Raw genomic sequence first — 13,080 nt, forward strand, 5'->3', positions numbered from 1 at the left:
GACATATGGATAAATGATAACTGTGTACGTCTATCTGGCCAGGTTGTTAAAATCAGTCGGACACACTGTCTATTTACTTTCTGGGCAGGGAGGGTGTATAACTATTTTAGTGTAAAGATATATCTATGAACATGCTTGACTAGCCACGCCAGTGTGTTATTTTCTTGTCTGACCTCTCCACATTAAGCAAACACTATTGCTTAATGCAAGGTAGTCTTACAGTATTATCGACTACACACGTACAATACACTAGGCCTACATGTGGTCATGTGTATGTCTAGCTGACCAGGTTGTTCAAATCAGTTGGACACAGTCTATTTACTTTATGGTCAGAGAGGGTGTGGATTAAGTTTTTTTTTTCTAGAGTTGGTTACCCTAATGCTTTTAGATCTATATAGGCCTAGCTGTTGATTTAGACTTAATAATAAGTCTTAAAATAAGTCAATAATAAGTCTTAAGACTATAAAAGGGTGTACTTGATGTTCCTGCAGTTAAAAAAATATTGTTTGCCGCAAATGAATTGATTAAAACCACTAAATATTGACCTAACTCACTAATCAGATTCCCACTAGAAACAGAAATTAAACACATCCACGTGGCTCACAAAAAAAATTCGGAACAACCTCATTCATAATACTGCATAGAAGCTTTTGGCAAAAAATGTTTAACATTTTATAATACTGCTACTTTCAAGTGCAAATATTTACTCCCATAACTTCTACCAGGATCTTACTTTACCCTCTTCAAATGCAGACTGTCTAAATAGTTGTTAACTGCATCATTTTTTTTTAAAAATCAAAGTTATAGATATCACATGACCAGAAAACAGGGAGTGCGTTTCAACCCTGACCACATGTTGAAAAGTTTTACAAATTTTAATTTAACTTTTTAGTTAGTAACTAAAAAAATTAATTAAACTACGATCTTAACTCTTTTTTCTAGTTAAACAATGGCCTTAACTAATTTTTTTTAGTTTAACTAAAAGTTTAACTTTTTAGTTAACTTTTGCCCATCACTAGTTGAGGGGTCCCAAACAGAGGGTGCATATTCTATGTATTGCGTGGCATTGAGACAAGACCAAAACCACTGATTCTTAGTAGGCCTATTACTTAACTCTGCACACTTCTTGTAATGTCAAGACCAAAACCACTGATTCTTAGTAGGCCTATTACTTAACCAACTCTGCACACTTCTTGTAATGTCAAGACCAAAACCACTGATTTTTAGTCGGCCTATTACTTAACCAACTCTGCACACTTCTTGTAATGTCAAGACCAAAACCACTGATTCTTAGTAGGCCTATTACTTAACCAACTCAGCACACTTTTTGTAACGTCAAGAGTCAAAATCCCAGAAAAATACTCTCTTTTACCATTTAGTTGGGAGGTGCAGTGGACGAGTTGTAAAGCGCTTGTCTTATGAACCGAAGGGTCCCAGATTCAAATCCTGGGATTTCTATTTCAGGATCTTGAGGGCGCCTCTGAGTCTACCCAGCTCTAATGGGTATTCAACATTAGTTGGGGAAAAGTAAAGGCGGTTGGTGTTGTGCTGACCACATGACATTCTCGTTAACTGTAGGCCACAGAAACAGACGACCTTATAGATCACAAGGTCTGAAAGAATACTCTTTACTATTTAGTTGGGTACTTCATCAATATAGACCATGAAACAATAGCAGAAAAAGATGCTAATGTAGTTAATTTTTTGCCAACTAATATAGAGAAGAGTTCCATTGGATCCGCTACTACATTGTTCAACAGGTCTAGGGCATCATTTTGGGACAATGTAAGTGGTCTGCACTATTTGTTATTGTTTACAAATCTCCTCCAACTCTAAGATCTTATAATGAGAAATCAAATGTATCACAGCTAAGATATTTCCTATATTACTCATGTCACCTTAATTTTAAACATCATGATTGTGGCTAAATAAACAATTTTGGTATCATACTTATACATGGATTTATTGTTTGTTGGCCAGAAATTTAGCACAATAACAAACAGAAAGCTAAGAACAAATATACATTTAAAACATTTAAATTCTTTTGTTTTCGATATTTTAAAGTTCCTGCCTGGGTCCCTATTTTTAGTCATGGGCCCAGGTTGGACTTGGTACCATGGTCTCTACATTATTGATGCTACTGGAAAATAATGGACCCTTGATAGCAGTTTTTTGTCACACATCCCACCGAGTTCAGATGTTGAATCAACAACACAGTGACACAATTTGACTCAAGTTTGCTCAGTTTTATTACATATTACATCATTCTGGTTACACTGTAAGATGTGATTTCATATAAAAGATACAATGAGATCAAATAATTTGTTTTTAAATTATAAAACTGAGGTGACTTAATATGATTGTTTCAACTGCAGAGAAAAGGAAGGGTATATTACAAAACACTAGGCTACATCCTTTTGAAATAGTCACTGGGTTTTATTCAGACCTTTACAACATGAACATATATATGAAAAAAAAAATTAACTTTTTTACATGACAAAATACTGCCAACAAGCAAGAAGTTAACATCGAAAAAAAAAAATTATGATTGAAAAAAAAAGGCATCTTCATTGTCACAATCTATAAAATAATGCAATAGTTTTTAAAGACAAACAGATCATTTCAATTATAAAATAATTTGATAAGAAACTTTAAGTAAAAAGCTTTAAAAGTGTTTATTTTACTTTCTTTTAAATACCGGTAGATAACAAAAATGTTAGTAAATTTTTAATTGATGTACAACTGTTGATAAAATAAACTGTGCCCTTTAAGATAAAAAGTAAAAACTATACAAGTAAAAAAAAAGATAAAATTAACTGTACACAATTATATAAAATAAAAGAAAACAAAATAGCTGCTAAACAACCAACACATTTTTCAACAATCCTTGCATCTTTTATCAGCAACACTGAATGTGCCAAGATATACAAGTTTGTTGTAAGAAAATATGGAAACTTTTCAGGGAGCAGAGAGATAAGTACATACCATTGACATTCATCATCAATTTGTAGAAGTCAAATTAATTCACATGATCTTGATATTGGGTTTGAAAACTCCCATGGTCTTGATATTGGGGCCCTAGATTTATATCACCATAAACAGCTGGATTTGTTTCACTCTCATTCTCTCAGACACATTTTGAATGCGCACAAGTTTAGCATTGGAACTTCCAGCTCCAAACACCCTGTAGATTTCGTACTGATCTTTCTGCACTAAAGCAAACTCCATTTGTTTGGAGGAAATGTGAAACACTTCTTTGTCCCAACTGAGTGTAGTCTTGACCTAAATGTAAGAGAAACATTTATTTCATTCATAACAAAAATTAACATTGAGGATTATGATACTAAAGATGGTGATAAGATTTTCACCTTCATCTATGATAAGATAAAATAATAAAGTTGTTTTTTTAAGCACAATTTTCCTTCTTTACATTAGTAATGAGTTCTCTCCCCCTTTTATTCACCAGTAACTTTTAAACCTTCTTTCAGGGAACAAAACCAGAAAAAAAAAGAGGCAAACAGAGGAAGCAATGAGAAGACAACATTAAAAATGGACAGTCCTGTCAGTGAAAGAGATTCTAATCAAGGCAAAAAACAGAGACAAATGGAAAAAGACAAATCATTTATGTGGTGCCCCAATGGGTCAACAGACTAAGGGATAAGGTAAAGGTAACCTAAAGATTATTAAAAAAAAAAGATTTATAAACAATTATACTAGTTTCAGAGTCAAACAAACCTCGACAAAAATGCTTGAGGTTTTGTCAGCATCAGATGTCTTCAATACAATCTCAAAATCAAATGGTAGCCCCTTTTCACCATCAGCATTAGCCCAGATCACAGACTCTATACTGGCATTCTCTTCTTTTTGTCTCCGCAGGTAGTCAAAGACAAGGTGTTCTCCCCAAAGGCCAATGCTTTTGTCTTGATCCTGTGGATCCAGTTGAAACTGAGGCAAGCTTAATGTGTTTCCATGGGCAAGCTCTGTGTAGACAAGGTCTTCATTGCTGACATTCCAGTTTGGTATAGCTGCAATGGAAGTTCAGAGAGAAGTTCATTTAATGAGATTCTTGTTCACTTTTAAGTTTCAAGAAAAGCTAATGATTGCCTTTCTTATACCAAGTAGCCTTAAAGACGTGTGGTGTACTCTGTAAATCTAATGATTGCCTATCTTATACCAAGTAGCCTTAAAGACGCGTGGTGCACTCTGTAAATCTAAAGATTGCCTTTATAATACAAAGTAATACTTAAAGATGTGTGGTGTAATCTGTAAATCTAATGATTATGTAATGTCAGTACCAAATAATACATACAATGGTATACAACTTAATAATTAAAACCTTACAAACAAACTTAGAATGGAAATATTGAGTTTATTATCCAATGTTACCCCATCAGAAAAAGCAAAATTTGAAATAAAAGCTTATTTAAGCACCCAGCTTCACGGGTGAAAGGGGAAAAAAATCTGGATGATTAACAATTCAAGATTCAACTATTCAAGATTAAATTTTAATCAATTAAAACATATTTAGGACAAATTTAACATATTTAAAGCATCACTGATAGCATCATCAATCCAACAGAAATGGACATTTCAAATTGACGATTAGAACATCGTAATGTAGTGAGAGTTAAGCGTCATTTAAATTTTAAAAGCTAGTTTACCCATATGGTAATGAATAAAAAAAAAGAAATGAAATCTAGATGGTTTACAAGAAAAGTATAACAATAAAATGTTCTTACTAAAATGCAACATTCCTTTGTCTCTGCCAGATTTTCTTCCCTCTAGACTGGTACTAGATGAGGAGGGAGTTGCCTCTCTGCTAGTGTTTTGGAAAGGGATGAAATCACCAGATGCAACCATGTCTTGATCCTCCTATGAAAATGTGCATTTTTATTTTTTTATAAAAAGAATTTGTCAAATATTTACCTAATTTTGTAAACAGTCTGGGATTTCTACCCTAAAATGTCTCCAGCTTCAGATTACTAGTATTCTAGCTAGCTCAACACCATTCCTAATACTCATTAAGGAACTTTTTTTTTTTCTGTACTACAAGCACATACCAGCTGTACTGGATCCCCAGATTAAATAAATAACATTGGAATATAGAATTTGGGTCATTGAGTAGTCACATAACTTTCTCTGAAACATTAGACTAGAAATGCTGGAATTCTGCATACCAAAAGTATCATTTAAACATTATGTTCCTGTCTCATTATAGGTGGCTTGAGGTGAAGTTTTTTTTTAGGAATTCCACTAATTTCGATCATTATAGTACTTTATTTAGAAAAAAAGGGGAGTGCTATTTATATTATAAAAGTTGAGAATGCCAGATATTATGCTAGACTTGAGAGGATAGTAATTGAGGTGGTCAAGTCAATTGTGATCATCTCAGTTTTAAATTCAGACAAATTTTAATTGGAACGTCTAACAAATAGCATTGAGACTTCTCAAATTTCCTTCCCCCTGGGAATGCAATGTGGATCTTTTGAGAGAACCAAGTATGTGAAAACTGATGATAACATGAGAAATGTTTATACAAAACATCATAAACATGAGAAATGTTTATACAAAACATCATAAACATGAGAAATGTTTATACAAAACATCATAAACATTTTTTACTTCCACTATCTCAACTAGAATGTCATTGTTTTTTTGTGATTCAAACAAAAAAACACTAACCATGACTCACCTGTTTTGCTGTTTCATTTGGAGTAGGCTCTTCTTGTGAGTTCATTCTTTTGAAAGCTACACCATCATCCTCTTTGGAACCTTCCGTCAGCTTTCTCTTACCTACACGGATAAAGTAAGGACAATTACTTTGTGATACAGAGTGGACAGCAGCTTCTGTTATAAGCATCAAAACAAAAGGTGGGCAAACTATGGCAAGGTTTCTACAACTGCACTGACATGGCAAGGAGTGTCATAAAAAGTTCCCTTTTTTTTTCCATTTAGTTGGGCAACTATATTTTAAGATTGAATCTGTCAGTAGTATGCCCACCTTCAACTGAAGACAATATGCATTCTAATATATTAAGCACAAATTCTGTACATTGTTTTCTTACAAGCAACTATTTACTTACGAACAAAATCTATCCAATATTGTTATTAAAACTTGTTATATTTAATGTTCAGTTAAAATTGGAAGTATAAAAACATTGCATCAGTTCAGAGCGTAAATTATCAGATTAACATTGAGATACAGGCTAAATTATAAATTTAAACAAAAATGCTAACATTTAAGTACGGGCAACAAAAAAAAGGCAAAGTATAAATTCATTTTGTCATAAGCTGAAATACACATTGCACTTGAAGGTTTCCAATGATTTATTGAGGAAAAAAAAGCAACAAAAAAATGTATATAAAGATTTGTAGCAGCCAAATAATGTTTAATATTTTATAAATAAATATAGATAGATAGATATAAATATATATTTTTTGACATTTATATTCTTGTATGCAATCTAATTAGAACAAAACAAAATGTAAGCATCACATCTAAACAAGGCAGAGATGATTTCATCAAGTCAATTGTGGTTATATTATTAAGTGTCTGATTATCATGTTGAATAGAGTTTGATTGTTTCAACTAATTTTCAACCTAAAAGGTTTGCTTGAAAGTGTGTTAAATAAAAATATTGGTAATTGCTGCTGAGGTGAAGTTGAAAATGTTTAATAAATAAGAGAAAATATGCAAATACTACAAAGTCACTTACTACATCGATAGCTGGGGTTAAATTTTTAACTTTCTTTAAAAAAAAATTAATTTTCAACAGTCATAAAATTTTAATTTGAAACATTTCAGTTCATTTGTTTATGTTCTTAGAACTATTTTTTTGTTATATTAAGGTTAATTCTATAAAGATATTTGGTAGATTAATATATGAAAAATAAACATATATTGTAGAGAAAATAAAAACACAGAAATCTTAACAGTTAAAATGGAGGGAAGAAACCTGTGCGTAAAGTATTAAAGCAGTGAACATCCAAAGACAATGGTATTGTATAGATTTGTAAAAGTTAAAACTAAGACCTGTTTTCTTTATAGCTCACATAACAGATGACATTGACTAAGTTGGAATTCACTTGTCTTTGTATGCTGAGTAAAATGAGAAAATAAGCAACAAGCTGGAACACCTACGTTTTTCACCTGATATGCCAGTTTCCTTCTGCCTATCATTACCAGAAGGTGAAATGTCACCTGACTGAGACTGCTGTTGGGTCACATCACCACCAGAGAGCTCAGAGTCTTTCTTGGACCCTGGAAGAGAATCCTGGTGTTGGCCTTGAGATTGACCTTTGCCCTTGTGCTGCCCCTGAGAGTGACCAGTGCCCTTGTGCACAGAACTGCCATCCCCTTGGTGACCCTGTCTGGGCTGGTCATTCTGGTGCGCATGATCTGATTTAAAGGCTCTGTTGCTTTCACTATCTGACGAGACCTGCCTGTTAAATGTACGTCCTGACTCGCCTTCAGGTCTATGAATGGAATGTTTTTGAGTTGTTCTGACTTCATCAGGAACATCTTCGTCCATCTTAGTTTGTTCTTCACCTACTGAAGATTCATCTTCAGGTGTATTATCAAATTTAATACTGCTTGGTAGTTTATAAATATTTGTGTTTCCAGAGGCTGCTTGAGGAGGTGGCCATATTCCTGGAGCTTTGTTTGGATCTGAAGCAAAAAAATCTGAAATTCTCATTTATACTTGGGTGAATTATTTGAAATTAAAAGCAAAACAAAAATGTGTTATTTCTTTTTTGTGAACAAATCATATACTTCATTAACATAAAAAAACAATGCAGAATTTCTAAGCAAATGAACATTTGAAGTTTCTATTTCTTAAAAGGTAATCACAAAAGATATTAACTCTTTTTTACCAATTTGAAAATAGTGGAATGATGTAAAAGTAACCATTAAAATAGTTTATTGTATAAAACACATTCCTAGGTTACCTTTTTTGATTCGACTCATACTTTCTTTGTCAACAGCACTTCTTGGTGGCCAGGACTTCAAACCCTGATTCTCATTTTCATCTCTTTGTAGTTCACTACCTTCTGAAGAGAACTGTGCTTGACGCTCTGTATGCAGACATTTGTACAAAATGTTTCATTCCGAATTGTCAACTGACTTTTAAACAGAATTTGGTATTAACTAAATCTAATGAGAATAAGCATAATTTAATCAACTTCAAATGAATTTTGATTTCATACCATAAACCATAAATGTAGGTTCTGGTTCAGGTGCCAATGGAATTACAGGAAGTGGAATTTCCCAAACCTCTTCCTCAGAAGGCAAAGTACATTTCCCTGTCCCCTGACGTTCTAAAAGCTCCTCAAAAGTTTCCTCAACCTTTTTTTCTAAGATTGAAATCACTTGAGGCAAAAAATTTCTGAAAGTATTAAAAATGATCTTTAAATAACGAAATGTTAATAAAGAATTAATGCTTAAACTTGAATCTTTTCTTTTTTACAAAAGAGTTCCCCCTTGTATTATTTATTCATTTTAAACTAATTTTCTGTAATTATTTATATATTTATTTGTTAATATATTGACATTTCTCCATGTTTGTTGATATAAAAATTATTTTCCATAGTAATTGTAATTAGACCATGAACCCAAAAAACCTTTAAGTTTCATTAAATTGTAGCTTCAACATTATAAAAATAAAAGCCAACAGTATAAGCTTTCATTGCTGAAACTTTTTTCCCCAACAGACTAAGAAGAAGGTGAGTGCTATATGGGTAAACAGTCAACAGTAGTGATTTTAGACTATTGTTTTAAATGGGCACATGAATGTTTTTGCTTGTTTCTTATACCTCATCAAAAATGCTACGTCAGTCTTTTGCATTAATTTTTTCTTAAAAGAATAGTTTAGTCACTTTTTAAACAAGATGTACCCAAAAGTGAGGCAACTTGGTGGTTGGTTGATATGTGTCTAGAGTTTGTACTTGTTTATTAACACAAGTATTTGTGGTCATATTGCCTTGCACTGTTCTTGTAAATAACTGTTAGAAATGGGCTTTAAAAAAGGTTCTATTATTTCCTTATCTACATGAACTAGTTTAATATTGTTTAAGAAACCAATGTCTGTACTAGTTATGCAAGTGCTAATCGAATATTTTTTTTACCATATCATTTCAATTTTTTAAAATTCATACACACATTAATTTCAGATTTTATGCTATAATTCATGTAAGTAATTGCATTATTTTATGTGTGAGTCCGTATGCTTGTTGTTCTGAGAGGTATGAACCTAAAGACATAATAAAGTATAGCAATATTTGTGATATTCCATATAATCAAATTCAAGTAATTGCAATCAAGTAATAATATAATAATAAGAACCTAACAGATTGTATGTAGCATACCTTAATTCTCTGAAACAATCTTCATCGCCATCAGAGAAATATTTGGCCAATTCCTTGTTGATCTCCACATGGCTGTCAATGTACTTCTCGTGGAAATAGAAGCATTTCTCAGTTACAACACATTTCTCCTCTCGAATAACAAAAATGTCTGGCTTGCCAATCAGCTCATATTTAACCTCAAGTTGATTGACCTGACAGCAAAAGTGTGAACAAAATGTATGAAATAATACAATTAGATTTGATTAAGGTGTGATAAATGATGTCATAGATACAGCAGAACAATGGTTGTTATAGTTGATAATTTGTTATGAAGTGACTTCCGGTTTGAACTTCACTTAACTACATCAAATAGACTAACTATATTTTGTTTAAAAAGAGGCAACTGATAAGTATATTAAATAGGATGACAACCAAATCAAAGCTTAGTCTGCTGACCTGAATGAAGTTAAGATCTTTCAGTGTTGAAGCTTTCTTGGCTTTAAACTGCTTGTATACCTCCCGAAACCTGAAGTACATGAATCTCTGCACCAGGCCCACAATGTTATGAAGGTAGGTCTGACCTTTGTTGCATGGCTTGAAACCACATGTGACCTCTTCAGTTTTGATGCATTTACTTAAAGGTTTTATCTCCTCATATAAACTGATAAAAAACTCTACCCCTTTTGGATCAATGAAACCTACAAATGTAAATGTAAGAATTTAATGCTTCTTTTAATGCAGTAAGGAATATATTTTTCTTTGAAACCAAAATGTTAAGTCGATAAAATAACTGCAATTCAAGTCATAAACAGAGATAAATATTATTTAGGATCGATAATTTGCACGCAGGGACCTTCTAACAAATTTATACAAAATATTTATGTTTTTACACTACAAGTATAAATTATCATTTGATTCAGACTGCCTGACTGACAAATAATTAAATTTATTTGTACCTGCTGATGCAGAACTATGTGATCGCAACAGAGTTGTCTTTCCTTTAGCATCCAGGTGCAGAAGATGTACTCCTGGATGATTGCCAAACATTTCTTCAAATTCTTTAGAGTCTGCTATCATAGGAGAATCTGAGAGACTGACCCACTGACCTGACTTTGTTGGAAACACTGCAGCTTTAGACAAGAGCTCTTTGACCTTGGGCAAATTAATTTCTGCTTTCATAGCCTCAATGGTTTTCACTTCTAAAATAGAAATGTTAGAACTAGTTGTATAAAATTAGGTTTATTCTTTATTATGCATGGCATTGTATTAGTTAAGTTGCTGTGTGCATTAGAAATCTAACAAGTAAAATATAAACAAGCAAAATAGAAAAAAATACTTTAAAAAAACAACAAAGCTTTTATTAAGTGTATCAACTAGTTTGGATCAGTCATGTAATCAAAGTTATAATAGATCTAGACTAACAATAATAAATTTGCAATTAGAAATATTTTTAAAAATTGTAGTTGTTTAGCACAATTTCATGCTTTTAGCTTTCTCATTACAATATGATCCTATCACTTGTCAGGACCAGTTGGAAAAGGGAGAGAAAGAATGGGGTATCTGGGTAAAAGTTTTTTAAGTATATATTTTTTTAAAAGTGAGCGACTTAAATTTGAACTTGTGGGCTAAAGTCTTCTGAGGCTTCTCAAGCCAACATGGTAACCCCTCTGCTAGCGAAGAGTGTATGAACATGGAAGATTAATTAGTTATCTATTGTTTCTATTTCATGTTTGTGTTTACTAAGCCTCAGATGACGACCTATAAAGGGGACTAATTCAGCTTATACCATCACTTCAGTAAAGTAAAATTTCTTTCCCTTGTTCGAGATACCATACAAAATAATTAATTATCAATACTTAATTGGTTAATATTTTTTATTGATTTCTTTGTTGTCAAGTAAAAGAAATAATTGTGTAAAATTTCAGCTTGACCCGAGATGGATATGGGAGAAATAACATGTACAAACTTTTTACCAAACAGAGCGAGTCTGTGAAGCTTTGTAAAAATTCTTTTAAAAACAAAATCAACGTTTTTATTGAAGGAAATTGTATCAATTATTTTGAATTTATCATGTAATTTATTTTTAATAGATATAGTCTGACAATAATAAGATAGGATAAGATAATTTTTATTGATCCAATCAAATGGAAATTTAGATTGACTACAATAAATTTGTACAATTGAAAATATTTATGTTAATTGTTATTGTATAGCGTAACTTTCTTGCTTATAGCATGCTTAGCGCTTTATAATCCAATTAATCAGAAAAGAAAAGCTAGAGTCTGAATTCCAACTCACACCTCCATGAGCTATTCATGTACTTATAAAAATTGGTTTTCATAGTCTTTTGTTAGTTTAAAATTTTAGCAAATGACCTAATTCTCTACACAAGGCTTATCTCCTTTAAGCTTAGTACATTTAAACATAGCAATTAATTACAACTAATTGGTTAATTTTTTTAATGATTCAAATGTTTTCATCGATAATGAATGAATAATTGAGAAATGTATCAGCTTAATCCAAGAATGGAAAGTGGAAGAAATAATGTGTAAAAAATTCCCCCCAGGCAGATGGAGTAAGTTTGTATGAGACCTGGGTGCTATTGAAGGCATTTAAGGCTCTGTGAATGCTTACATCAAAGGTGCCTTAGTAACCACATTTGAGACCCAAAGAAAAGCCCTTATTAAAGACAGGTGCAGAAGACAAAAATAAAACTTAAATAGACCACCGGGGGACAACAGCTTCATCTGCACAAGATACATAAAAATATGCAGGTCGCAACTGGGTTTGTGTAGTTATGTGAGATACCACACTCATCCTTAAACTTTGGAATCAAACAAATTGCCATTATTATTATAAACTTCAGCACAAAATAGTAATCTAAATTTGCAATAAGAAATTCAAAAGATAAAACACTTTACTATCACATACTGATGTTTATACATATTGTTGTTTTTTTTAAACATACATTTCACCAGCCTATTAATCTTCCAAAGTTAGAAAAATATCATGGGACATGGAGCCATAGTGGTAGATCATTTAGCTATTGATCCAAGGTTCCTGATTGAGTCCTGGATTTTAATTAAAGAATTTTTCTAGTGCTAAATAATACAAGTACCTGACATTTGAGTGGGAAAATGCTGGCCACATAAAAACCTCATAACAGTTTGTCCACAATAGGCAGTATTTATACAATAGCCCTTTTGGTATTTAAGTTAACTTTTATTTTTACTGTGATATAACAGTTATGTCTATTGTAATTTAGAGAACCAATTTCATTTTCTTTTAGCTACATTTAATACTCAGAGTAAAACAGTTACATGGAAGTCACATTTACTAATCAAAAAGGAAAAAAAAAAAAGAAACTGACCTCCTACTTTGGTAGAAATTTTACTCAAGTCTTGTCCAATTTTGGAGATTAAAAACAAAGAATCAAATAAGACTCCATCTTCTGAGAGACCACAGACTGATGCAATGTGCTTCAAAAGTTGAGCATAATGTAATGTGTTTGGACCTTTTTCTACTCTCACAAAGCTATAAAAAAAATCCTCCAGGTGACGATAAAACTCTTGCAACTTAAAAAAAACAACAATATGAGCCAATTAAAGTTTGAAAATAAAAAGTTTTTAGCAATACATACATAAAATAGGTATAAGCTTTTTTTCTTCTGTAATACAAATACTTTTTAACATTCTGTTGTAATTAAAATTTAAGTGGAAATAAATGTTTCAATGT

The 13,080-nt window shown here is 32.1% G+C and overlaps 1 protein-coding gene across 3 annotated transcripts in view; it reads right to left on the bottom strand.

Moving 5' to 3' along the window:
* Positions 1-2,231: 2,231 nt before the first annotated feature.
* LOC106068793 (uncharacterized) overlaps positions 2,232-13,080 on the bottom strand; it is a 51,687-nt gene continuing 40,838 nt past the window's right edge. For 2 of the 3 annotated variants that reach the window (XM_056036755.1, XM_056036753.1), the window contains exons 42-52: positions 12,716-12,920; positions 10,302-10,544; positions 9,802-10,043; positions 9,367-9,557; positions 8,209-8,387; positions 7,951-8,076; positions 7,142-7,669; positions 5,693-5,793; positions 4,740-4,872; positions 3,736-4,025; positions 2,232-3,282 (exon numbers count right to left, since the gene is read on the bottom strand). In XM_056036755.1, coding sequence (XP_055892730.1) covers positions 3,085-3,282; positions 3,736-4,025; positions 4,740-4,872; positions 5,693-5,793; positions 7,142-7,669; positions 7,951-8,076; positions 8,209-8,387; positions 9,367-9,557; positions 9,802-10,043; positions 10,302-10,544; positions 12,716-12,920 — 2,436 coding nt within the window. In that variant the 3' untranslated portion in view covers positions 2,232-3,084. The remainder of the gene's footprint in view (positions 3,283-3,735; positions 4,026-4,739; positions 4,873-5,692; positions 5,794-7,141; positions 7,670-7,950; positions 8,077-8,208; positions 8,388-9,366; positions 9,558-9,801; positions 10,044-10,301; positions 10,545-12,715; positions 12,921-13,080) is intronic. The other variant, XM_056036756.1, reaches the window with a different exon arrangement.

Source organism: Biomphalaria glabrata, chromosome 7 (assembly GCF_947242115.1).
Source record: "Biomphalaria glabrata chromosome 7, xgBioGlab47.1, whole genome shotgun sequence".
Taxonomy (NCBI): Eukaryota; Metazoa; Mollusca; class Gastropoda; family Planorbidae; genus Biomphalaria; species Biomphalaria glabrata.